Genomic DNA, 26,223 nt, shown 5'->3' on the forward strand with positions numbered 1-26,223 from the left:
AAAACATTTAAAGACTTACATCAGGGTAGGCTGGATATTGCCTTCCTTTGTGGTTAAAATCTCTCTTTACAGATAGTCTGGTCTTCTCCCATTTACTTGGATTCCCCCAGGAGATTTTCTACTGGACCAATCAGTCAATAGAAGGAGACGTTGTGAACGACGATGTTGATTTTCTGCACTGTTTTAGAATTGTAACCTGCCTGTATCTTTAGCAATAACAGCAAAGGAAGTGAACGAAACCGTTCGGTCCATGTTGGTCACACTTCCAAATATTGAACTAACATTCAAAGCCGCCTTGTTCAGATTAATACTTCTCTCTTCACAGTGGAGGAAGGTTGTTTACAGTTCAGGCAATTTCCAATAAACTTCATAGCGTCGAACTGGCACATTACATACGTCCCAGACAAACGTTATTGACTGTGTAAAATTTCAAACCTCAACAGAGTCCAGGGTGCAATCATTTGTTCCCTTAGTATTATGTGAGAAACTCCAGCTACATTCAGAAGTTAATTGTGATAAATCAGTTGTTCGATATGGAAATGAAAAAAACACATTTCTTGATTTTTTACAACCATCCAACTAAAGAGCAAGAAAAGGCAAAAAAATTGGGACATATTGTGACATGAAAATTAATTTAGAGTGGAGATAACCTCACTTCTGGTCATTTAGGCCTTTTTTAGGGAAAAAAGTATTAAATAAAAGCTCCTGGAGCTTTCCTTTAAAGAAGTAGTAAAAGTTTGAAGCCCGGCCTTGATACTAGAACTTAAAGCGCTCTGTGTGCAGGGTTTTAACGTCTCTAGGGAAACACACACATGGAAGTACTGCACAGCCTAATCCCTGTAAAACTTCAGTTTTAGCGCAATTCACAATGCAGCTGTCCACTGCTGGAAGAAGTGAGAAAATGTACAGCTGCAGGAACAAATGTCTCAAACCAAAGAAAGCAAGAACCAAGACGGACTCCAGAACCTCAATACTTCAAATAGTTTATTAACCACACAGACACTGACCCATGTACAGCATGAACATGCACATACCACAGGCTGAATGAAGCAGCATTATGTGGCTTTCAGACCGAACACAGCATGTGCTAAGGTCATCCTGTAAATTGGCAGCAAACTCTTTATCGCTACCAAACATCAGTTTCATAGAATCTGTTTTCAGATAATGGCTGATTCTATGTAAAAAATTACAGTCCCAGCAACTAGCATGGATATATGTATCCCAAAGTAATACTTTACAACAGTTACTTCTAATAAAAGTGTTAAATGATTTTTCTTTCTCACATTTTATTTCCAACTCTATAAAAACAGTTTATCAAAATGCACAACAATAAAAATAGGTTAGTACTTAGTACGCCATTTAATTTAGAATGACCTATTGCTCACTTCAAAGAGCAGAAATGAAATTACACAATTGTAGTAGCCATACAGTAATGAAACAGATAATGTTGCTGACATTATCAGCAGCTCAATAAAAGTTCAAGTCAAAGTATCACAACTGTTTGTATTTTTATATGTATTTATCTTGTAGTGATACATGGTTGTCTTTTATAACAAATCAAAAACCCTAAAATCTCAGACAAATTTTAATTGCATCTGTGCATCACATAGTGACATTACATAGGGAGGACTGAAAGCACTCTTCCTGATGGCTCTCAGCCTTTATGCTCTGAGTTCCAGGTTCTGCCTTCTGGCCTCCAGCTCAGACCTCTCTGAATGAACAGTAACTGGTACAAGCACTCCTTTATCCAGTAATTTCTCTGTTTAATGCAAGACAAGGTAGTAGGACTCATATCTGATTGTTAGGTGGATTTCTATTTTCATTTAAGATATTTCTGAATGACTTATATTCTTAAAGATAGACACTGGTCTCAAATGTCCCGTTGAAGAGGACCTGGGGGTGCCATTTGTGAAACATTATCATAAATAAATTATGACTAAACCTAAATTAAGAGCAATGTTGAAAACTGAAAACTAAAATTAAACTGACAATGTCATTTTCTGCAGGTGTAGAATATTGATTCAGAAATCAATATTCCACCAAATATTGATTTCTGAACTCTTCCTGAATTAAAACATTAGTATTGTTATTTCTAAACAAACATGAACTTGTTTTCTTTGCATTATTGAGGTCTGAAAGGTGAAAGCACTGGATCTTTTTTGTTATTTTGACCATTTCTCATTTTCTGCAAATAAATACATTTTTGCTTGGAATTTCAGAGACATGTTGTCAGTGGTTCATGAACAATGTTCATTTTACTCAAACATAAAGAGTAAAATCAGATCAACTGATAACTTCAAGTGGTTTCTTAAGGTTTTCTTAAGCTGTATATGAATAATTTTTTAAAAGAATGATATTAAGAAATGTCATCCCTTTCTACTCAAACAAGCCATACAGGAGAGCTGGTCCCGTCATCTGACCTCAGACATGCAGACTGTGTATATACAACACTGAGATTCTGATTCCATCCGATCTACACACAGACGAAGATTAGCCACAGCTCTGAAAGGGATCTGTTGTTTGAACTCAAAACAAAATGAAAACAAAACATATCACAGCGTTCTCCCAGTTTTCTTTTTCGTTTATATTTGCTCAGAAGAAAATAACAGACCTATTAGTGCTGAACTTCAGCCATAAATATCAAACAATTTCTCGACCCAGATGGGAAGGATTACGCTGGTTTAAAGTCATTACCTTCACATCCTTTCCTTAAGCTTCCAATTCCCCTCAGCTGCATTGTAATACCCTACCATGGATCATTTTTCCATTTTAAACTCACTGTTTGCTTATTAATGCTATAGCTTTTCTCTGCAGGGACAGTGTCCTCTACTCAGGCATGCAAGATTGATGAGCTTGATTAATTTAATTTAGTCTCAAACTGGTCTGGAAGCTTTGAAAATTCACACAAAGTCGCAGTATGTCTTTTTGTAGGTGTTGTAAGGACATAATTTCTCATATTCTACCTCTTTTGAAGTGAAGACAGGCAAGTTTCATGCTGGAAGTGGCTACCAAAAGTCAGATCAGGCTTATAATGGGCTGTAACCTGAGATCACAAAGGGACTTTGGTTTCCCACAACAGAGTTTTGATATCAATTAGATTTGTTGCCACCTGACACCTCCGACTGAACATCTGCACGGGATAATGAGAGGAGGAGAGGGGCCTGCAACTCTGCTGTGTGATATCAGAACTGCTGGAACACACAAAAAGCATCAGTCAGCACTGATGGAACAGATCCACACAGCAGTGTAGTTTATTAAACTAACAATCGAAAATACATAGTAGCCATCTAAAATACAAAATTTTTGCTTCGAAGTTTGGAGACATGATGTCAGGAGTGCATAGAATAAAAGAACATTGTTCATTTTACTCAAACATAAACATAAAATCAGAGAAACTGATCATTTTAAGTGGTCTCTTAATTTTCTCATCAGCTATAGATAGATAGATAGATAGATAGATAGATAGATAGATAGATAGATAGATAGATAGATAGATAGATAGATAGATAGATAGATAGATAGATAGATAGTATAGGTTGGGTTCTGCATCAGCAAAGGCCTTAAATAGGAGTGGCTTCCCTGAGGCAGACGCCAGATGATTTTGCTTCAACAGTGGTACACTCTGGCTCTCTGTGCTGCCGTTACTGTGTTTAACTTGTTCTGATTCCTCTCTCATCTATTCCCTCCTCAGAGAACCAGCTCTGATCACCCCCTGGTGCTCAGACTACCTGAATTACCTGATCCTCGCTGCTCTGCTAAAACTAGCTCCTGGATACCTCCACGACCACCAGCCAGCTACTGCCAGCACCCTCAGTCTCGTGCTGGAACTCCTCCACCTGGAAATCCCACACTGCACCAACTGCTGGGAAACCCATGTACCCACCTCTGCTCATCCTAACCCTCAGATAGTAAGCCATCACCAGGTTACACCATCATTCCCTTCATTTGCTTCCTTGTTTAACCGCTCACCTTTCCTCAGTTCCTCCTCTGGCCCGGTTCCTCCCTGCTGCAGATCAACGCCTCTCCATTCTCTCCCCATTGCATTCAACTATTCAATAAATCTGTTAAACTGCATTTGATGTCCATAGTTGTTGCTTGCCTTCGAGTCCTGGTAACCTCTCACCATGACAATATATGTGGGGGTGGGCGTGTGTGTGTCCTGAGACACACACACGCACACACCCCCACATACAGGTTAGTGCTGCTTTGAGTCTACTTTCCAGATGGTTTTACGTTTTTACCAAAACACAAAGTTCCTTGGATACATTTCTCAGATAATGATATGACAAATAGTCATGTAAACTGACATCCAATATTACACAATTTGTTCTAAAAGGAGCGGGTAGAAGATACTCAGGCCCCATTTTTATACTTGATGCCTCAAATTTTTGTTTTCTTTTCATTTTTTTAAATCTGTGCATCAGGTGGCCTGCTTGTGCCCCTCAACAATAAGTACTTAGTTAAAAATACAAATTTAGAAAAATAAATGACTCTGGCTACCCTCTGTCTAAAGATGATTGAACGATTCTCAGTGCCTCTGCCTCCATGTTGCTAAGACACCCGACTCATGGTAAATAGCGGCGGAACTGTGCCCTCTAACTATCAAATTATGGACAAGAATATTTTCCCAAAGGTCTCTGCACGGCCCTGCAAGGTCTTATGATTTTCGGTGCAGTTGTCCTGTTGTTCCTGTCCAGCTTCTTTTGTCTCAAGGTCACTAGTGCCTCCAGCAATTAAAGAAAATAAGGATTAGCATTAAGAGTAAAGAAAAGTAAGACAAATAATGTGGATATGCAGGACTGGCCAGAATGACAGCACACTTCCCCTAGAGAATGTGAGTTTCTTTTAAAAAGCCCAGTGAAGACAAACAGGACGGGTGTAAACCAAGTGTAAGTTCCTTCCCACTATAACTGTAGAAGAACCTTCAGCATCATCAGTGATGAAAACTTCGCTTTTGCCCAGAAACACTTCGTTCAGAGTTTATAACTAAATTACTTCATGTTTGTAATTCAAATTCATACTTACAGTACAAGTCCAAATAATTTTCAATTCCTTCATTGTGTTTTTTTTTTACTAAATAAAACATACAGCAGTCACAAAACTCTCATCTTTATGGAAAATGTCACTAGTATAGAGAGCTGCTTTTTCTGCTGCTAGGGATAACTCTTAAGTTCTAAGTTCACCAAAAAAGTTCACATCACTCATGAACCTGCTTTAACACAAGTTAGCAGCAAGGACTTCATCAGTCTTTCACATTGTTACAAAGGAATGTTGACTGCAGTTTGTAACTCCTGCTCCAGTCCAAAATATTGGTTGTTTATGTTCTGTTCCATCACACTCTGCCCTTGACATTGAGTGTTTTGCCTCTCAGTAATCTAACTGAGGTCAGCTCCTCCCCTTCCATCCATGTTGACCCCTCACAATAGCAGGCCTGAATTTACATTCTTCACCAATCCTTTAAGCTCTGCAACCAAGACACTCTCATCCCCTGATCAAAACAGACCTGTTGACACATCCAGCTAAGTCCCAATGCACAGTTTGTTCTCATCAGTTCCTCTAATTGGCTTGCTGAGAGGAAAAACAATTCTTCAGAGGGTTGAAAGAAGGAGGAGATGCCCATTTGGCTAAAACCCTTGCTGCAGACCGTCTATGCGCTGTACAACTTTATCAAAATGTAAAAATAACTTTCTATATAAGACCTGCAAAAACATATACACCAGTTCTCATGTCAACACTGTGGTGGTTATCCCTAACTTTAGAAAACGGGACCCTTTTAAGGCATACTGATGCACAAAAAAACACACTTACCTAATTTCACTGTCTGCTCATCCTTTGCAAACTCTTATTTTTGCAAGTATATGACTAAGTATCATATTTTCCAGTCTATAAGTCATTCCAGAGTATACATTGCATTAGTCAAAAAACACAAGATGGAGAGGAAAGAAACATATATGAGACGCATTGTAGTGCATTTATTTCGAAATTGTGAAACATGAGAGGGAATTTATTCATGTTCATTGTGTTCAATTGCTTTTCAACTCACTCACAGAAACTGTGGAAGTCTGTTGGCAGATTCTAATGCACCAATGTCCATGCTCTAAATCAGGATGTTCAGGAGTGACTATGCTCCGCCCCGAAGAGGTAACAACAAGAAGGCCCGACTGCAGAGTCATTTATATTAATCTCCTTACCAGGGCCTGGAGATGTAACTGCATCATTAATAAACCCCAACAGCAGTTCCAGCAGTTTCAACAGATAGGGCCGACAGATATCTATCTAGATAGGCTATGATATGAGAACCTGATAAGGTAGCACAGATCGTCATAACAACAAAAGCAAATTCTTTATGCATCCATGTGTGAAATCGTTCCTCCAGTTCTGACATTCAGCCCATGAGACACTTGTAGAAAATCAGGTATCAGTGTTTGCTGGATTTCCAGTGAAATAGATACTAAAAGTTTTCATTCTTGCGGGCTGAAGGGTTTCTCAATCCGACTTTATTTCTAGCAATGACATTTAATCTTAAAAATGTACTTTAAAATTGCACCCATAGTCATTTCTCAAACATAATTAAGTTTGCCTAGCCCAGACATTGCCTTCATGTGCTATACCACGTGATTCAAACCTCGCTTACATCTCAATTGAGACTTTCTCCCATTATCTTGGATTCCTCTGGTAGAATTTCTACAGGCCAATCAGCAAACAGAAGCAAAAGTTGTAAATGATAACATACATTTTCTATGCTGTTTCAGAATTGTAGTCTACCTGTAGTTTTAGCAATGACACGGACTGAAAGCAGTCGTTCAGTCCGTGTTGGCCATGCTTCCAAATATTGAATTAAGATTACTAGCCATCTGGCTCAACTCCACAGTTCTCTCTTTGCAGTGGAGGACGGATGTTTAAAGCACAGGATATTTCCAATAAGCTTCTTAGCACCAAACTGTCGCTTACATATGTCACGGGTAAAATGTAAAACTTCAACAGAGTCCATGCCTCCAGGAAGCAATTGTTTCTTAACAACTGACAGCCCAGACTCTGAAGAGTAGTACAAGGGGATAGTTTATATCAGGCTACAGTTATCCCAGTAGATGACGATAGTTCAGTCAGGAAGATTCACAATCATCTCTTGTAAGTGTAAGTTTGGATCTCAATGAGACAAAGAAATTACATTTGTCATTGTTTTTATTTTACAATAAGTATAAGAAAGATTCACAGCTTTCTGAAAAGAAGTTGTGGTATAAAGAACCACCATGAGGCATGAGCTGTTGCTGGATGTCTAAGGCCTGACTGTCATAAAACTCATTCTAATCAATTACAGCTTACATCTGCTATGTGTCCAACTGATCATGTTTCCATCTCCCAGCACCTGTTATTGTCGTGATCACAACTCTCTGAACCCGCAGCCTGCTGAAAATCCATCGACTCAAAGCAGACTCACAGTTGGCCTGACTACCAACAGAGCACACTCACACACAGTCGAACGTATCAGCTTACACAGCGGCATGCATGCCAACAGCTAACACACTCCTCTCCCCACAGTCTTGAGAAGTATGGCAGTTTATTTTCATGTTGCTCACAATTTCACTCATCTTTTTCCATCGGAGGGTAAGAGGCCGGTAGGCTTCATGGAACACCCAACACCTTGGTGCTTGATGATTCATTTGGCTCTTCCCTGTCCTTTTCACATAAATAAGAACAAACTGTGCTATTTAACCCTGTAGCATTACAGCAAGAAGGTCCTGGGTTAGGATCCATGAATTTGCATAATCCTCCTGTGCACTGATGGGTTTTCTACAAGTACTTCAACCAAAACAACTGCATACATTTTCAATACTATTGCATAATGCATTATACAGTATATATATATTCTTACTGTGTTATCGATACATTTGTAAGGATTGCTCATACTTCAAACATGTTTTTACAATAATGATGAAGGAGCCTTGTCTGCTGCCAGAGGGGGAGCAGACCCAGGTGCACAACAAGGTTTGTTCCATAAAAGTACATCCAACTTTTAAGTGTGTAGCAGAATGACAGTTGGACATTTCTCCCCTAAAGACCAATGAAGGACGATCCGTTGAGGGTCTGTTTACTTGTGGATTACAACTATTCTCGGTAAGGAGTTGAAACGTCACTCACTACATAAAAAGAGTAGAAACGCAACTGTAATGTTAAAGTTTTTCTGTCAGATTAAGATTTTCCTTAATCTTAAAGGAAAAGATTAAAAGCTGTGTGCTCGAAAAAAGAACTCCCGTAAAGGCAAATGTTAAAAATATGACCTGAAATACAACTGCTGGAGGATCAGTTAAATGTGGTGAGGTGATCACAGAAGTGGCAATTTATTTTCAGTGGCAATTTATTTGCCACTCTTTGTACTCTGGTACAAAGAGTACAAACAAAAATGTTTCCATATCTGGAAGAACTTGTCAGCATTTCCTGTTTACCTAAACTTGATTTTTTTTTTTCTAGTTTTGAGAAAGACATGACATCCTTCATTCAGAGTGTTGCCACCAGGGGGTGAGCAGCTTTTCAAGTCAATAAAATTCGGCGTCGTGCCAATAATGAGGCAAAGGTGATAACATTTGCTTTCGACCAAGGTTCATCGTGGAATTCTCAGGAAAATCAAAATTCACCACTAGTGGGCAGGGTTTTAGTGTAACATTCAAACCATAGAGAGCACAACAAAATAATAAAAAAAGTTTGAATCAATGACCAGCTGAAAAAGATATGAGTTAAATCACAAGGGGAGGCATTCCATCTGCTGCACAGTTCACACACACTGGGATATATTTCTGATAGTCTTGATTTTGATAATGAAGGTTGTATTCTGTCTTAAATTGAATAAGGGAAAGCCTAGCACAAGATGATGATATACGAATCCGGTCAGTTATTTTGTCCCAATAATCTTTCCCAATTTTAAAACCCAATTCCTGCTCCCATTTAGAAGCAATGTTTTTTATTGAATGATTGCCCGAAGCAGCAATAATAGTATGTACAGTATTTGTGATATGAAAACCTTACTGTTGGGTTTCAACTCAAAAAGATCCTCCCACAAATGTTTGGATATAAAAAGGTTATATAGTTTAGTAAATGTTCTATTTGCTAAAAGGTTATTTACACATAGAACACTGTCGAAATTTGGAGCATAAACATTCATCACAATCACTGGGTACCCTGATGGATTGTTCATCAGGGTACCCACAGCAATTAAGTATCTCCCATTCTTGTCTGAGATTATCTTATCAAAAGAAAAGTGTATTTTATTCTTAATTAAAATTGCCACGCCTCTGGCACTACAATAAATGTTTGAATGCAATATGTGATTTACCTATGGAGATTTTAGTCTGCTTTGGTCTCAGATGCACAGATGAGTTTCCTGGAAAAAAATAACATAAAATAAATAACAAAAAATAACATGTTTACTGAGATCTTCTCACTTGACTGCTTAGGCCATTCACATTCCAGGGCAGGAATCTAACCTTACCACTCATTGTACTATAGTGTATCTATACTATAGTTAGAAGTAAATGAAAAACTGAGAATATGAAAAGTTGACAGGTTGTAATATGGTAAAAATAAAAAAGACAAGATAAACGCCACACTCACACACAATAAACACCACACACACAAAATAATGGGAAAAAAAAGACACTTGGTGGTCCACATGCCATTGGTCTGTAAAAATAAAAATGTTCTAAAAAAACAACTCAGTATTTCAATTTTTTTAAGCCAACCAAGCTGACAAATTCAGTTATGAGGGTTACTACAGGGGCGTAGAGTTCATCACTTATAAAGGAGAAGGTTTTAATCCTATCAGTATGTAAGTATATTCTGTCTCCTTGTCCACTTCTTTTTCTTATGTTTTATCTTTTCTTGTGAAATAAAATAAAACTAAGTTTGACATTTAAGCACTAGCTATTTCTATCATCAGTCTGTTATTCTCTACTTTAAGGTTTAATATTAACAGGAAGTTAAGAAGTGTCAGAGTAGGTGGGAGGGAGGGGGTCCCAAGTGGCAGGGGTTCCTGTGAACGGCAGCGGTGGGCTTCACCAGGCAGGGGAAGATCAGGTTTTATTTATGAAGCTGGGATTCTGGTTGCTGGTACAGACAGGAGGGCCTTTACCTTGCCCATGGGGATAGGAAGTTGGTCATGGGGTCAGAAGTCGAGGGGGCGGGGAAAGCATTTATGAGGGAGCATGTTTGTGGGCATGGAGGGGGTTGGGTTCAACAGGTGGGACGCTGCTACTGAGGAGCCCCACCTGCCACGCCTGTCAGTCAGCGTACAGCCGCAAGTGTGTATTTGCCGTAAGAACGCCAAATGTTTCTTCTGAATGAGATGAGAGTTGCCCAGATTTGGACTGAGAAGTCAGACAAATGTACAGCAGAGACGAGGCAAGTGATTATTCATGGCTTCAAATATATTCTGCTAAGGTTTTCATTGTTGTTTCTGTGAGTGGATGAATAAATTTATGAGCTATATTGTTACACAGTCACAATAATAATTTGCTAATTCTTAGTTTCTGTACATGTTGAATCTTTTTTAATTTCACTAAATATTCTGATTACAAAAAACAAAACTGAGAATTGTTGAAAGACAAAGCATAAACACTAATGGTCCGTACTTTCCCCAGCTGATTAATATCTAGCTGGATGTCAGTCTCCCAGCATGCCTTGTAGTAAATCAATTGGACATTGTTCTCCTGTGTGTTTGTGTGTGGACATGCATTTGCTGTGTCAGTGGCAGGTGCAGATAAGATGGCTGGTTGTCCTGACAGTTGCAGTTAACTCAAAACAACATGTGCAACATGTTCTGAAAGACAAAGCTGCCGTAGTGTGTGTGCCTGTTTGACACTAGAACTGCTAAGCTTTTTAATTTTGGGGGGGAAATACCAAAATCTACTAAGTCTGCATAGATTTGTGTAAGCCTCCAGTACCATTGTCTGGTTATTGTCGTGCATATTTATTCACTGACTAATCTGCAAAATTGAAGGACAAAGGTTCACAATATCTGGAAAACACAATTATTATTTATAGAGAACTAGAGCAGAAACAGAATGAAATGAATAGAATGAAAACATGCTAACACATCAATCTATACCAGGGGTGTCAAAGTCCAGTCCTCAAGGGCCGGTGTCCTGCAACGTTTAGATGTGCCTCTGCTGCACCACACCTGAATAGAATAATTAGGTCATTAGCAAGGCTTTGGAGAACTGATTTGCACAAGGAGGAGGTAATTAAGTCATTTCATTCCAGCGTTTTGTACCTGTGGAACATCTAAAAACTGCAGGACAGCGGCCCTTGAGGACTGGAGTTTGACACCTGTGATCTATACAAATGTCATAAGCTGAGTGAAGTGCCTGGTTGATGACACACTCTTCATTTTAATGTGTTATCAATTTGTTAGACCAGCATTTTTGTTTGTTTGGTAGGGGTAATATGTGTGATTTCTCCAGCTTTGCGTGTTCTTGAAAAAAATACCAAAATTGTAAAAATAAAGATGGGGAAAACACTTAGACTCTGTTCCAAGTTGATCTCCTCATCATCTGTCTACATTTTGTCTCAGATATTACTCTCCTGGTTAAATGTGCTAGGAGGTTTTGATGAAAGCATTCTTCCAATTCCATCTCCAGACATTGTAAGTGGGAGTTATTTCTTCCTTCAAAGGAGCAGTGGTATGTAAAATTGACATAATACACAATCATCTCATTTTTAATGTAAACAAAGCAAAGTAATGTCTGGAAATAATGATGCAAAGAAGGATTCTTCATATAGTCAAGAAAATTATGGACAATCCTGACCATCCTCTTCATGTGAGGCTTCTTCAAATTCACTGTCATACAGAAAGTGATCTTTCCTGCCAGCAGCCATCACTATCTACAATAACTGTTTAAAAACTTTGAATTAATGGGTTACAATGTATCACTCACGATGTGTTTACAGTTTATAGAACAGACAATCAGACCAGTGCTAGGTTCGGCTACGGGAGTAGAGAAATGTGCAGGTGTATTAATGACCACAGACCAGAAAATAAGTTTAAACTGCCGGCTTATTATTTGTTGAAAAGAAAAGAAACAACAATATTACAAACAATTGACGTACAATGACACAAAATTAAATCCAAAATAGTTTCCCCGTTTCTTTCAGAATATTGTATTTATCCCTGCTTGAAATTTTAAACCTAATGTTAGGTATTAAAGGATACTATTTATTTTAACCTAGGTTATAGTTCCATGTAAGTTCAAGTTGATACTGTTAATCTATTTAATTTACAGTTTGGTTGTTTTAATCTTTTAAATCTAATTTTAATTATTTAGAGTTCTTTTAAGAAGTTAAGGTTTTTTAATTTCCTGTTTTAACCATTTCTTGTTTCTATTATAACCAACAGACAATTTCACATTAAACAATAACAATGGATATTGAATGTGGTTCGAGAAAAGAAAAAACAATAAAACACAACAAAAACAATCCAGCAAAAGACCGAATAACATGTGCTTCAAATCAGTGTCTTTTCTTTCTGATGATCCTTAAGGGTTAATCCCGTTTCTCTGAATCCAGTGCTATTTCAGCAGGAAAACATGGGCAGGTCATACCAGTTTGGATGAATTGCAATGTCCAGCAGAGGGCGTAGCTCCTGCTAGACGGCGGTTACAGGGCTCCTGGGTTACGGCTCGCCATCTTGTTTCTCACTAGCGGAATCCAACTCAGCAATCGACTCGGAATTTCCCGGTCCAATTTCCAGCAGAACCTTAAAAGGCCTGGTTTAATAACCAACAAAGCATAACAAAAGTTCTTTTAGCTTTACTTTGTACTGAATAAAATAACATACTCGCCGATTTGGCGGCTGAACATCGTGTGTGTGGAGGAAACATGCTTCACACACACCAGCTCATCCGTTACTTCATCGATTTTTGAACATAAAACAACATAAATGTGCTACTTTAGCTTTCCGTTTCAATGAAATAAAATTGTCTTACAAATACATCCTTCACAGAAAATAAAATACACTTTTTAACTCACCAATTCCAGTTCTGTAACATATAACTATGGAAGCCCATTTCCGCCATGAATAAAAAAAAGACCAACAGGAAGTCATAATTTCGACTTTCAAAGTCATAATTATGAGATTCAAAGTCATAATTATGAGATTTAAAGTCATAATTTTGACTTTCAAAGTCATAATTATGAGATTCAAAGTCATAATTTCGACTTTCAAAGTCATATTTATGAGATTTAAAGTCATAATTTCGACTTTCAAAGTCATAATTATGAGATTCAAAGTCATAATTATGAGATACCGAAGCAGTTGGAGACAAGCCTCCTTAGAATAACAGCATGCTCCGCTCCAGCTCCCAGTTACATATGATCCGAAATCCAAGGTCCAACCTTTGCTACTGCGTTAAGAGTCAGTAAAAGGTAGGTTCGCCTTTTTTGATTTTGTTTAGATTCCTTCGTTTTGAATGCGTGGTGTTATGTACATCGTTCATTGTTTTAGCAAGATGAGCTAGCTGCAGGTTAACCGTCAAAGCGTGCTAACCTTGTTATAGCATATTTAACCGGGTTTTTTTTAAGTAGTCCGTTAATTAGATTGTTTTTATTTCAGAGTGCGATAAGAAGTTTATACTCCAAAAATTCAATAAGTTAATATGTATAATTTTTTTGTGGCATTAATACAAGCAATAGCTAGTAGGTTAAAACAAGCTCCACAGCTTGTTGTATGCACGTTTTGTTATGCATAATGTGATTCACTATCTTTCCTGTTAAATTGTTTTTGTTGATACATAGACAAGAGTAAAATATGGAAGTACAAAATGCATCAGTTTTCAAACTGTTTTCTTAGCAGTTTTATGTACACTTATGCTAATGCTGGAGATCTACAGCTTTACATTGACAATATTTACAAAAGCAATTCAAAATAAGAAAAATTGAAAAACAAGGAACTTAAAAAATCCCCAAAACAGGCAGGCCCTGTTGAAAATTTTAACTCCTCAACTTTACTCAACTTTCAGGATACCTACAAAAGAGACAGAGGAGGTTCCTTTGACCTGAACCTAAACCTAAACAGAGGTAAGTTGCAACTCTTGTGAAAATCCAATTTATCATATTATCTGTTTAAATGAAAGTAATTAAGATCAAAACTAAAATCATTCTGATGATGTTCATGCACTTGACTCTTTTATAAAGATGGGAATTTCATTTTGAGAATTGTTCAACCATTGAAATATTTTAGGGGAAAAATGTAAACAGAACTTTCAGACCTAAGCTCTACACTTTACCATTTAGTTGTGGAGACACTGGTAGATTTTTCTTTATTACTTTTATGTAGTTTCTTTGTGTATTGGTTTATTTTTGCAGATCTGTACAGCTGTTTTGTTGTCTATTGTCTTTATTTTAGCAAGAGCTTGAGTCTGAAATACAGTTTCTATCTGTCTTGTAGGGTTGGACAATAAATCAGTTATATGTATCACGATACACAGGTGATCAATATCAATAGATAGTAAGTCTGACAGAATATTCAATAGAATATTCTCTGAACTCTGATTCAGAACCACATACCATTCTGGAGGATGTAGGCACAGTCAAGGCTTCTCAATCTCTCAAGGCTAGCTCATCTAGGTTGATGGCTTCATTTAACTCACTGGTGAACTAGCAACAAGCTGTTGAGTATCTTGCGGAGCAGCAGTTTAATGTTTCACCACTGTGCCTCATAAATGTTTTTAAAAAACATTATGGTGTGAAAGCTGTGGATAAAATGGGAAAGGTCACATCACCAGTTTGGCAGTATTTCAGATATAAAAAAAAAAATAATTGATATAAAATAATAAAAAATGCTTGTATCGTGAAATGTTTTTCAGTAATATCATTCAACCTTATTCTCATGTTCATAATAAATTTTTTGGAATGTTATGTTTTATTAGACATTATTCATTAGTTATTGTGTGTAATTGTCACAGGATGGATGATATATATGACTTCTTAAAATCACGGGATGTTTCAGAGGAAGTCATACAACGACTGCATAAGGATAAGGTAGCTAGATTGCTAAGGAAATCAGTACATTTAGAAGTTATCATACAACACTATTATAGAGACATGGTGAAGACAGATCAGTTTTATCATGTGGCTGTTTTTACTGGGTTTTCCCCCCCATTTTTATAGGTTAAATAACTGTTTTAACTTTTGTTTTCTAGATTGACTCCAGTGTCCTTCTGTTCATGACAGATGAGCAGCTTAAGGAGTATCTCCCATCTTATGGTGACCGACTGGCACTTCTCGGATATTGCAGACGAAGGGAAAATGATCCTGCTGGCCGGAAATCAAAACCTTTTGACCGATTGAGAGCCAAGATTTCAAGGAACAAAGGCAATGATCAAAAGCAGATCTCAGAAAATGTTAGCATCAGAAATGCTCAAAAAACTGTTCGAAAAGTTGAGATAGGATGGATGAATTCTCGAGATGGGAAGCTTTTACAAGTTCGGACAAAGAAAGGTGGTGGAACAAGAAAAATTGATGTGTCAAAGGACTGTAGAAAAAATGACTTAATTGAAAAGGCAGTGGGTTTGTTTTTTCCGTCTCAAAGAAATTCACATGGAAGAATTACAGATTTTGAGGTTGACATGACAGATTTCCAGGAACATTCACTTGATGAACATATTACAGTTGGAGAACTTTATGAGCAGACAAAACTACCTGTTTTGCGTTTTTACCTAACAACCAAAAAGCAGGACACTGGCAGCGACTCAGAACCAGACAACCCCAGTGGAAATGACCAAGACACTTTAAGGTTTTCTACTCACTCTCAAGTTTGCACACCACTGACTCAATCCAAAGCACCAGACAGCATTGATGCCATATATGTTGGAACCAGCAGTGTCCTGACAAACAGCAGCAGTGATAATGTTCACCTAGTTTACTCTACTGATGACATGGGTGATTTGTCCAATGTCCAAGAGCTAGATGCAGGAATCAATGGGGACATTTTAGAAGACAGTGGCACTGTTACCTTTTTCACAGGACACATTTCTGACACAGATAGTGTCAGTCTTGATGACACCCTTCCTCTGTCTCCACAGCCATTTATTTTTCTCTGGAGTATTTATAAGACCTGCAATGTCATAGTAGGTACTCTACTACTAGTGTTTTTGGGTTTTTTTTCTGTTAAAGTACTCCAAAGTTAAAGTTTAAAGCATAAATTTGAGTTGGCAGTAAAATGTATTTTCTCAATATTTTCTTTTTATTAAATTTAAATATTTTATATTGTTACTAGAATTTTTTTTACTTTTAATTTTACTTGAGGCTGCGAAAGCTGGTTTGTTACACAATTAAAAATACAATATGGCCGCCGCGCTTGTAAACAAGCAGCCCTTAGTTGCATAAATAATTTATGAATAATTTCTGATGTTTTGTTTCTTATATTAGTCACATAATTTAAATGTTCAGTGGATGTACATGTTGCTACTCTGTTTAAATGCAGTTATGGAAGAAATGGAGTAAAGTGTTTCATTTACCCTTATTCCTCAAAAATTTTCTTTTGTTTACTCAGCATTTTATTTATATTTTTGTTTTAAGTAAACATAACCTTAAAATATTTTCAATAACAGATTGGTGCCATTGCAGTAGCTCAATATCAGATTTAACCAGAAAACCACTGAAAAAAAAACACTTTTTTTTTACACCTTGAAGCATTGTCATTATCTTAAAGAATTATTTTAAAACACTCAAAGGCTTCTCTAATAGCTAAATAGAGACTTTAATTTTGAAGTTCAATAAACCGCTTTTTCCAGTTTATATGTGTGATTTATTTGGGGCGGGGGAAGCTTTAAATCAGCATTGGGTTGCACACCTGAAAAATAATGAGGTTTCTACAGCAGTTCTCAATTCCTTTATTTCCTGTTTAATAATCAGCATAATGTTCAAACTGTAATGCAATGATATTGATAATAAAGGGAAAATATCAAAACCAAAAATCATCTGTCCAATGCATCAATATATTTTTCTAATGTCAGACTTATTTTATCAGCTCAGCATGATTTATCTTATTTTAGTGTCTCTTCTTGCTTAGTTACAGAGCTTGTGAATGGCTTTGACCCATCTTTATACTGGTGCAACAATGTGTTGAAGCAAATGCTGCCACTCACAATGTCATCAAATATCTACTGAAGTCCAAATTAGGGACGAGGTAGCAAACTGTCAACGCAACAAAATGTTTTTACATTTATCAATGCAGCTCCAAATCTCTGGTAATCAGTTGTCTGAGTCTTATGTATAGATCAGTTGTTGCAAACACATCATCTGTGACATTCAGGTTATGCTCTGAAATCAGGTCCACACAGATACTGAAGACATCTTCATCGCATGGAAAGTCTTTGAAAACACAGTTTTCCAAGCAGGCTTCAACCCTGTTCAGATCAATGCTGTGTAGATAGTCTCTGGTTCCATACACCAGAGGTACTGTGTACATCATGAATGGTCGCCCATGAGGACTTCGTGAATTGTGTGTTGGACGTATCCTGTGGTGGTTCCAAGCTGAAACAACTTCATTTAGTTCTTTCTAGAAGAAAACAAAAACCAGACTAAACTCATAGCTTTGAAATAAACATTCAAAAGTAAAACGGAAGTGTAAATCTAGCATGACTGTTATTTATCCAAAAACAGGGAAGTTTAAATCAAGCAACTACCCAAACATGCAATCTGTGCAATATTTAAGATATGCTATTAATTAAGTATCATACTCAGAAAATAAATCTTTGCACATTATAACCACTTTATAGCAATCATAAATTTTTTCAATAGGTGAGAAGACAGAGCAGCTCAAATCAAGCTCACCTGTATTATGTGGAGAAAACAGAACTGGATCAAGGCTTTGTCCAAGAAGTTATCCGAGAAGTGTCCATCTGCTTTCAGTTTGTCAAAGAGGTCCATCCAGAACTGGATACATTCACTTCGCAGGGCCAACTACCATCTTTCAATCCGCTGATTTCCAGTGCTTGGACCAAATATTACATTATCACTTTGAGGTTGGTCTTCTGTAAGATGCAAATATCTTTGCATGTCAGCTGCATTAACATTTTCTGTCCCTAAATCCACTCTAAGTCTTTCAGGACAACCCTCAGCTTTAATCACTGCATCCATGAAGTATCCAGCAATGACTCTTGGATCGTTATTTGTTTTGTATGCCTCAAGCCATATTAGCCTTCTGGAAAAACCGTCAATGCAACCATTGATCCCAATTCCAAATGGTTTGAGCGTATCGTAGCCGTCCATATGCCAAACATAGTTTGGACCACGACTATAGTAAATCCGTCTCCTCAGTCGATTTCTTGACCTTAGGTCTACTCCTTCACCATCTAGTAAGCGTAAAAGGACTCGAACTGTTTCCCTGTCTGTAACAATACCATTCATCCAGCATTTTTGGTGCATCCATCGATATCTGTGACATTGTCCAGAGGTTTCAAGTTGCTGACGAATGAAAGCTGCCACTACACTCACATCACTTTTGTTCTTTCGGCGCCAAAGTTTCTTCTTATTAAGAATCCTTTCTAGTGTCCTCTTGCTAAGAATTACCCCATGAACCTCAGCCAGCAAAGCAAGAATTTCATCATTGGTTAAACCACATCTGAAATACTCCTCAATTTGTTTATAATCCATTAATAGGAGAAAAATCTGTGTTTTCCTGGTTAGACAGATCAAATGGAATACTGTGTAAATGTCACACAAGACAGCATGTCTGCTTTTTTGGAAAAATCGAAATTATGACTTTGAAAGTCGAAATTATGACTTTGAATCTCATAATTATGACTTTGAATCTCATAATTATGACTTTGAAAGTCGAAATTATGACTTTGAATCTCATAATTATGACTTTGAAAGTCGAAATTGTGACTTTGAATCTCATAATTATGACTTTGAATCTCATAATTATGACTTTGAAAGTCGAAATTATGACTTTGAATCTCATAATTATGACTTTGAATCTCATAATTATGACTTTGAAAGTCGAAATTATGACTTCCTGTTGGTCTTTTTTTTTAATTCATGGCGGAAATGGGCTTCCATATTATAACACTCCGAACGCAGTCAGTAAAAAAATGCGGAAAGCTCCTCCTCCGAAGAATGGAAAAGGTTTCCAGTCAGCAGGTAGACTTTTTAATCGTTTATTTTCTCTTATCTCCCTCTCTTTCACAGTGTAACAGAGTTACAAATGTGTCTTTTTGTTAAATTATTATTTCTTATTCACTTTATATTGAGAATTTGTGAATTTTATCTTATTCAGTAATTTTTATTTATTTTGTTGTTTTTGCCTGCGGGGGTCGCCCTTCTGCTCTCCGCCTCGTTTGTGTTTCCTGGGCTTCCGTAGTCTATTCCAGCCCTCGTAGCTCCTCTGCCCCCCCCCCCCCCCCCCTTTTCCGTCAGAGCGTTGTTCTGCGCTGCTGTGGATAAGTCTGCTGCTGAGATATGTTTGTTTTTCTGTATGGATGTTGTTCATGTTGAGGTCTTTACCACATGTTGTTTATTATTGTTTGTTAGTGTGTTATTTTGCAGTTTTGACCGTCATTGTGGGGTTTTTTTATAAACAGTTTTATTATAATTTCCTTTTTTTTTATTTTGGCGCGAACGACCGGTGCTAGTCCAGCACAGCTCGGTTGAACATTGTTTTTATTTCCACATTTTTAGAGCAGGAGTGCAGGGAGATGGAGTTGAAGAAGTTGTTAATTTGTTTTCCCTTCTTCCCACAGGTATGTGTTTTTATTTTTAATTTATACTTTTTATCTCTGTTTATTTAACTCTGTCCCACTATAATGTGTTGTTGTGGCCACCAGGTGGCGTTTTTCTCCTCTTGTTTTTAGTTTATGATTTTTGTGAGAAGATTTCTTTTCTTTGTTAACTTTTGTTAAGTCTGAGAGAAAAAAAATGTTAGCTGAGAGCGTTGTTCTGCGCTGCTGTGGAGCCGGAGTGCAGGGAGAAGGAGTTGAGGAGGTTGTTAATTTGTTTTCCCTTCTTCCCCCAGAATAAAAAAAAAATAAAATATCTGGTTGAGACCCACCTGAATGACTTCTGAGACTCATTGATAACACCTGTTACAACAGCACAACTCTTAGCTTCTTCGTTCTCTCTCCTTCTTCTTCGCTCTTTCTGCTTCGTCTTCGAGCGCCGGAGAATGTAGCAACCCGGTTGGCTGGAGCAAGTCACATGGGCTACACATCAATGTGACCCTTATGAATAAGAGATTTTACTCAATTTGACGGTTTTAGCTGCTGACAAAATAATACTCTGTTTAATACAAATTTTTAACCAAATAAAATATCATAACATGAAATACAGCATTCTTAATGTTTGTAATTATTACTTTTTATATTTTTAACTATTTTAGGACCTATTTATTCTCTATTTATTTATTTCCTATTTATGCATTTTATAGCTAGTTTCTATGGAAAGGCTTATTTTTAATGAGGCTATATTAACCTGGGTTACAACAACAATATTTAATTTCCCTTTGGGATCATTTTCTTACACCCTTGTGTAACATAGTTAATTAGATTAGATTAGATTAGATAGCATTTATTGTCATTGAACAGAATTCAACGAAATTTCCATTGCAGCTCCCGTGCAAAAGGTCAAATATATACAGTAGAAATAAGCAAACACACAATAATAATAATAATATATACAACTAAATTAACTAAAGGCACTCAACCATCCAAATAAGTAGCAGCAGGTCCAATTATGGCAAAGTACAGATAATGTGACAGTGCAAAGTGCAGAACAATGTGGCTGTGTGGGGGTGGGGGATATGTGTGACTGCGAGGTTATGATATGTGTGGGAGGTGGGGGCAGCAGGGAGTAATGGCTCTGACGGCTGTGGAGAAGAAACTGTTTCTCAGTCTATTTGTTGTAGTCCGTATATTCCTGTACCGCTTGCCTGATGGCAGCGGCACAAACAGTCTGTGGCCCGGGTGGCTGGAATCCATCGCTATGGATCCAGCTCTCTTCTTGACCTGGCCTATGTAAATGGAGTCCAGGTCTTGGAGGGGGCATCCCACAATGCCTTGTGCTGTTCTCAATGTTGTATAGAATTCCACTTGTCATTACTTCCAAGTTTGGGTTCATGTGTAATGGGTGAAACAGCACCCCCTTCTGGTGGTTGGCAGTGTTAAATATACTGAACACAGATATCTCGTTGCTAGTTCATGAGAGATGAGCGCGAGGTAGGTTCACTGAGTTTAACGCTCTGGTAAAATGTTATGTTAGCTTGATGCTAACATGAAATACTATTCCTTGTAAGGTGCTGTACCCGCTGTGATGAACCTGATTCCTGATCAGTCGTTATTCTGTTCCATACAGGTACATATTGTTTTATTTCTTTGTATTTCTGTCTAATATCAATGTATTAAATACGGCCGTTGGCCAGTTCATGAGAGATGAGCGCGAGGTGCTGTACCTGCTGTGATGAACCTGATTCCTGCTCAGTCGTTATTCTGTTCCATACAGATAAAAATCATTTCATCTCATCCTGTCTCCTGGCCCTTATTCACACAACGCAGAACTGAGTTGAACTGCGCTATCACGATTATAGAGGTTACATTGGTGCCTGTGACCAGTTCTTCGACAACTTCAGCGCGGGTGGATGCGTCTACTTCCCGGCGCCTCAGCGGATCGTGGGTGGCACATCAGTCCCGGTTATCAGACACAGTGCTCCGTGTGGACTCTTTGTCGCTTCGGTAGTGTGGCGGTGAGCAGTCTAGAAAGTGTGGAGTTATTTTTTAAATTATTTTAACGGTTTTGTTCCTTACCACACACCTCCCCCCAGACAACACTACACTGACAACCCCCCCACACACCTCAGCACAACCCCCGCCCCACATCACCACAGACCAGGTCAGAGAACAGCTGAGGAAGCTCAAGCCCAGGAAAGCAGCAGGGCCGGACCAGGTGTGTCCAAGGCTGCTGAAGACCTGCGCTACTGAACTGGGAGAGCCACTACAGCGGATCTTCAACCTCAGCCTGCAGCTAAGGGAAGTGCCCACCCTCTGGAAGACATCCTGCATCGTCCCAGTGCCCAAGAAGAACAGGCCGAGCGAGCTGAATGACTTTCGGCCCGTGGCACTTACTTCACACCTGGTGAAGACGTTGGAGCGGCTCTTCCTCGGCCTCCTCAGACCCCAGGTGGAACATGCCCAGGATCTCCTGCAATTCGCCTACCAGTCAGATGTTGGTGTGGAGGATACCATCCTCTACCTGCTGCACCGGGCCCACTCCCACCTGGATAAGGGCAGCGGCACGGTGAGGATCCTTTTTTGGACTTCTCCAGTGCCTTTAATACAATCCAGCCCCTTCTGCTCCAGGATAAACTAAACAGCGTGGGAGTAGACCCGCACCTGGTCACCTGGATCCATAGTTACCTCACCAACAGGCCGCAGTATGTCAGGCTGAAGGACACCGTGTCTGACACTGTGGTCAGCAGCACAGGAGCCCCCCAGGGCACAGTGCTGGCCCCTCTTCTCTTCACCCTGTACTCCTCTGACTTCCACTACAACTCGGAGCTGTGTCACATACAGAAGTATGCTGATGACACAGCCATAGTTGGATGTATCAGGGACGATAGAGAGGAGGAGTATCACTGTCTGGTGAGGGACTTTGCTCTCTGGTGCCACACAAACCATCTGGAACTCAACACCGCTAAGACGAAGGAGCTCGTTATAGACTTTGGGAGGTCCAGACCAAAGCCGAGACCAGTCGCATTAGAGGGAATTGAGGTTGAGGTCGTGGACTCCTACAAATACCTCGGGCTGTGGCTGGACAGTAAACTGGATTGGTCAAAACAAACTTCACTCAGGTGTCAAAACACACTAGCCACCTGTATGGGAAAGTGCAGAGCAGGATGTACTTCCTGAGGAGACTGCGGTCCTTTAACATCTGCAGCAAACTGGTCTGGATGTTCTACCAGTCTGTGATTGCCAGTGTCCTCTTTTACACCGTGGTGTGCTGGGGAGGCAGCATATCCAAGAAGGACACGTCCAGACTGACCAAACTGACCAGGCGTGCCGGCTCTGTGGTCGGCATGAAGCTGGACTCTCTGGTGACGGTGGCAGAGACGAGGACACTGAACAAACTGCTGGACATCATGAACGATAGCAGCCACCCTCTACACGCCGTCATCAGCAGCCAGAGGAGCCTGTTCAGTGACAGACTGCTGCTTCCCAAGTGCCGGACCAATAGATTTAAGAACTCTTTTGTCCCCCATGCCTTCAGACTGTACAATTCCTCATGGGGGGGGGACACAGGACAGAGGGTGGAAGGAGTAGTGACCCCTTGTATTTTTCTCCATACTTATCAGGTCAAACCACAGAGTGCAATACGATATCACTGGTCAATCTATCCGCCAAATTCTTACATTTTTTTTGTGTTGTATTTATATTTACTTATATTCTATATTCATATTCCTTGTTTCTTGCATAATTTAAGGTTTTTCTTGCATAATTTAAGGTTTTGGTTAGTGTGTACCTTTGTATTTAATTTGTATTTTTGTATTCTTTTGCTCACTGTGTGTTATCTTTGTTTTTTGCCTGAAAGCTGCTGGTAACTTCAATTTCCTGAGGGAGTCTTCCCAAGGGATCAATAAGGTACAAGTCTAAGTCTAAGTCTGTTTATCCAGAACTGCCCTGACCCTGAACTGTTGCTCATATTCAAATGTAGGCAGCTGAAAGACTGGACGGTGGCTGACATTCACGAGAAGCTTGTTGAACACTGCAGAAATCGCAAGCGACTAACCAAACACAGAATGTCAAGTTTCTGGTCTTCCCAGCACCAGGAAGTCACCTCCTCTGTGCAAAGTGCGACACTCAGTACTGAAGTATTACCTCCAGCCCCAGTTGTTGCACCATCTATTGGGAAGTCAGCTGAGAACTCACCGGACCGCCTGGACCAGGTCATCGCTCTGCTCGAACGTGTTCTGGAGCAGCAGCCACAGCAGCACAAGTTTCAAAGTAGGTTCAAGGCAAACACACAGGGGGACCAGCAGACGAAAGTAAAGCCTGCCGTACCTTGTGCTGTATGCAGCGAGGGTGGGCACACTACTCAGTATCACTGCAGGTCCAATCATCTGTGCTTTAGCTGTTTTGCACCTGACCACATCCGAGCGGAGTGTCCAGGGGCTGTGGTGAGGAAGCCTAGGAGCGATAAGCAGGTGGTGCAGTCTCAGGAAAACTGAGTGGCCCGCATGTGGTGGGGGAAAGTGTTGGGCCTAAAAGTGATCCCCCTGTTCCAAATTTTGAAGATGACATGGATTCTATGTGTCAAAGTGCATATGAAGTGAGAGATATGGGATATACACCAATATTCCCAAACATTCAGAGACTCGAACAGCATGACAACTTGTTTTATGAAGATGTGACACTGGGAGGAGTGGTTACGGTCAGAGCCTAGCTGGATAGTGGGTCGATGGCGTGCACTCTGAGCTCTAAAGTAATACCTCAGCTGTTACATAGGGATGTTTTAAGGAGCCCCACCCTTGAGCCGACAGCGACTGTGTTGATTGGGTGTGGGGGATCCAGGACCTTACCTTCTGGCATGTGCGATCTGGAGATGGGTCTTTATGACTGCAAAGTGATTGTCCCGACATTGATTGTTGAGAACCAGAATGAAGAACTGATTGTTGGCAGTAACCTGTTGAGATACATTTTAACAGGTTTAAGCTGAGGCAAGATCTCCAGAACCAGGGCCCCACAGCACTCTGTGACAGTAGTGATGCAGAGCAGAAAATGCTAGGCTTGTTGGCAAGGGTGGAAGCTGCCGATGAAGACGTCCATGATGCAGTTGGAACTGTCAAAATCAAGCGAGCTGTTACTCTTGAACCTATGACAGAGCATCTGATTTGGGGCAAGTTGCCACAGGTGAATAATCTGTTGGCTGGATGTACTGTTGTGGTGGAGCCAACAACAGCAAGATCTAAACCGAGGACAGTCTTAGTGGGGAGGTCGGTGTCAATTCTAAGAGCAGATGGGTGGCTCCCATCAAAGGTCATTAATCCATCAGACAAGCCGGTTACCTTGAGACGTAATGCTAAGTTGGCTGATGTGTGTACTTGTTGTTCAGTGGAGATGTTTGCTGGATCCCAACTTGGCATTCATCAACAAATACAAGTGCCGTTGGACAACAGTACAAGACACAGCCTCGTCTCAGAGGACTCCACCTTGCCAGATCATCCTCACCTTGTGACACCGTGTACAGTTGACACCCCTCAGGCAATGCTTAGAGCAATGTTTTTCAACCACTGTGCCGCGGCACACTAGTGTGCCGTGAGTGATTGTCAGGTGTGCCGTGGAAATTTCACCATGGTCTAAAAAAGATTTTTTGAAAACAAATTAATTATCTGCAAATAATATGCTATCTTCGAGTGTGTGTGCAGTAGTAGTGACTAGCGGCATCATCATGTAATTTCCTTACCACTAGATGGCAGTAGGTACATAGCATTGTACGTTAAAACAAGAGAATTAGTGATCCGTGAATGTGACAGGTAGCAGTGAGAGCATTGTATCTAGCAAGACTGTGATGACAGTGATGGAAAAGTTTATGAAAAGAAAAATGACTATATATTTAATATAGGTGGCGATAGAGTATCATTTGTTTACATTTTTGGTTGGTGGTGTGCCTCGTGATTTTTTCAATGAAAACAATGTACCTTGGCTCAAAAAAGGTTGAAAAACACTGGCTTAGAGGACTGGGACTGTCGGATATAGATATTGAGTCATGTGACGTTGCCCCTGAATATAAGGCTAACCTGGCTGAGCTCATTGTTCAATACCAGTCGATTTTCTCAAGGGATAAACTGGATTGTGGTAAAGCCACGGGTTTTCTACATCGCATCAGAGCCATGGATGAGAAACCATTCAATTGAGAGAGGCACTGGATGAGATGGAGGAGCGTGAAATCATACGGAAGTCTAGCAGTGAGTTTGCATCTCCCCTGGTACTCGTGTGGAAGAAGTCTGGTGACTTACGGATTTGTAATGATTTCCGATGGATCAATGCACGCACTGTCAAGGATGCACACCCACTCCCTCATCCAGCTGATGCTCTAGCAGCCTTGGGGGGCAATGCCTTTTTCTCAACCATGGATTTGACTTCCGGCTATTACAATGTGGAAGTGCATGAGGCTGACCGAAAGTACACTGCCTTTTCATCGCCGTTTGGATTGTACGAGTCGGATGCCTCAGGGACTCTGTAATAG

General features: G+C 39.5%; 1 protein-coding gene and 1 long non-coding RNA gene across 2 annotated transcripts; one reads left to right on the plus strand and one right to left on the minus strand.

Moving 5' to 3' along the window:
* Positions 1-14,898: 14,898 nt before the first annotated feature.
* On the plus strand, positions 14,899-16,182 carry LOC114142729 (uncharacterized). Its single transcript, XM_028014142.1, has 3 exons — positions 14,899-15,027; positions 15,189-16,115; positions 16,162-16,182. Exons 1-3 carry the CDS (start codon positions 14,899-14,901, stop codon positions 16,180-16,182), a joined length of 1,077 nt encoding a protein of 358 aa, XP_027869943.1.
* A 503-nt stretch (positions 16,183-16,685) lies between these two features.
* Positions 16,686-18,886, minus strand: LOC114143150 (uncharacterized). Its single transcript, XR_003595178.1, has 2 exons — positions 17,824-18,886; positions 16,686-17,548 (listed from the first exon to the last, which is right to left on the minus strand). It is a non-coding gene; the product is annotated as an uncharacterized LOC114143150 (long non-coding RNA).
* Positions 18,887-26,223: the final 7,337 nt, after the last annotated feature.

The sequence above is a fragment of the Xiphophorus couchianus genome, chromosome 4 (assembly GCF_001444195.1).
Source record: "Xiphophorus couchianus chromosome 4, X_couchianus-1.0, whole genome shotgun sequence".
NCBI lineage: Eukaryota > Metazoa > Chordata > Actinopteri > Cyprinodontiformes > Poeciliidae > Xiphophorus > Xiphophorus couchianus.

Coding starts and splice junctions, on each gene's coding strand:
- LOC114142729 (XM_028014142.1), top strand. CDS start 14,899: ATGTTATGTTTTATTAGACATTATTCATTAGTTATTGTGTGTAATTGT. Junction 15,028..15,188: donor AACGACTGCATAAGGATAAG/GTAGCTAGATTG, acceptor TTTGTTTTCTAG/ATTGACTCCAGTGTCCTTCT. Junction 16,116..16,161: donor ATAAGACCTGCAATGTCATA/GTAGGTACTCTA, acceptor TTTCTGTTAAAG/TACTCCAAAGTTAAAGTTTA.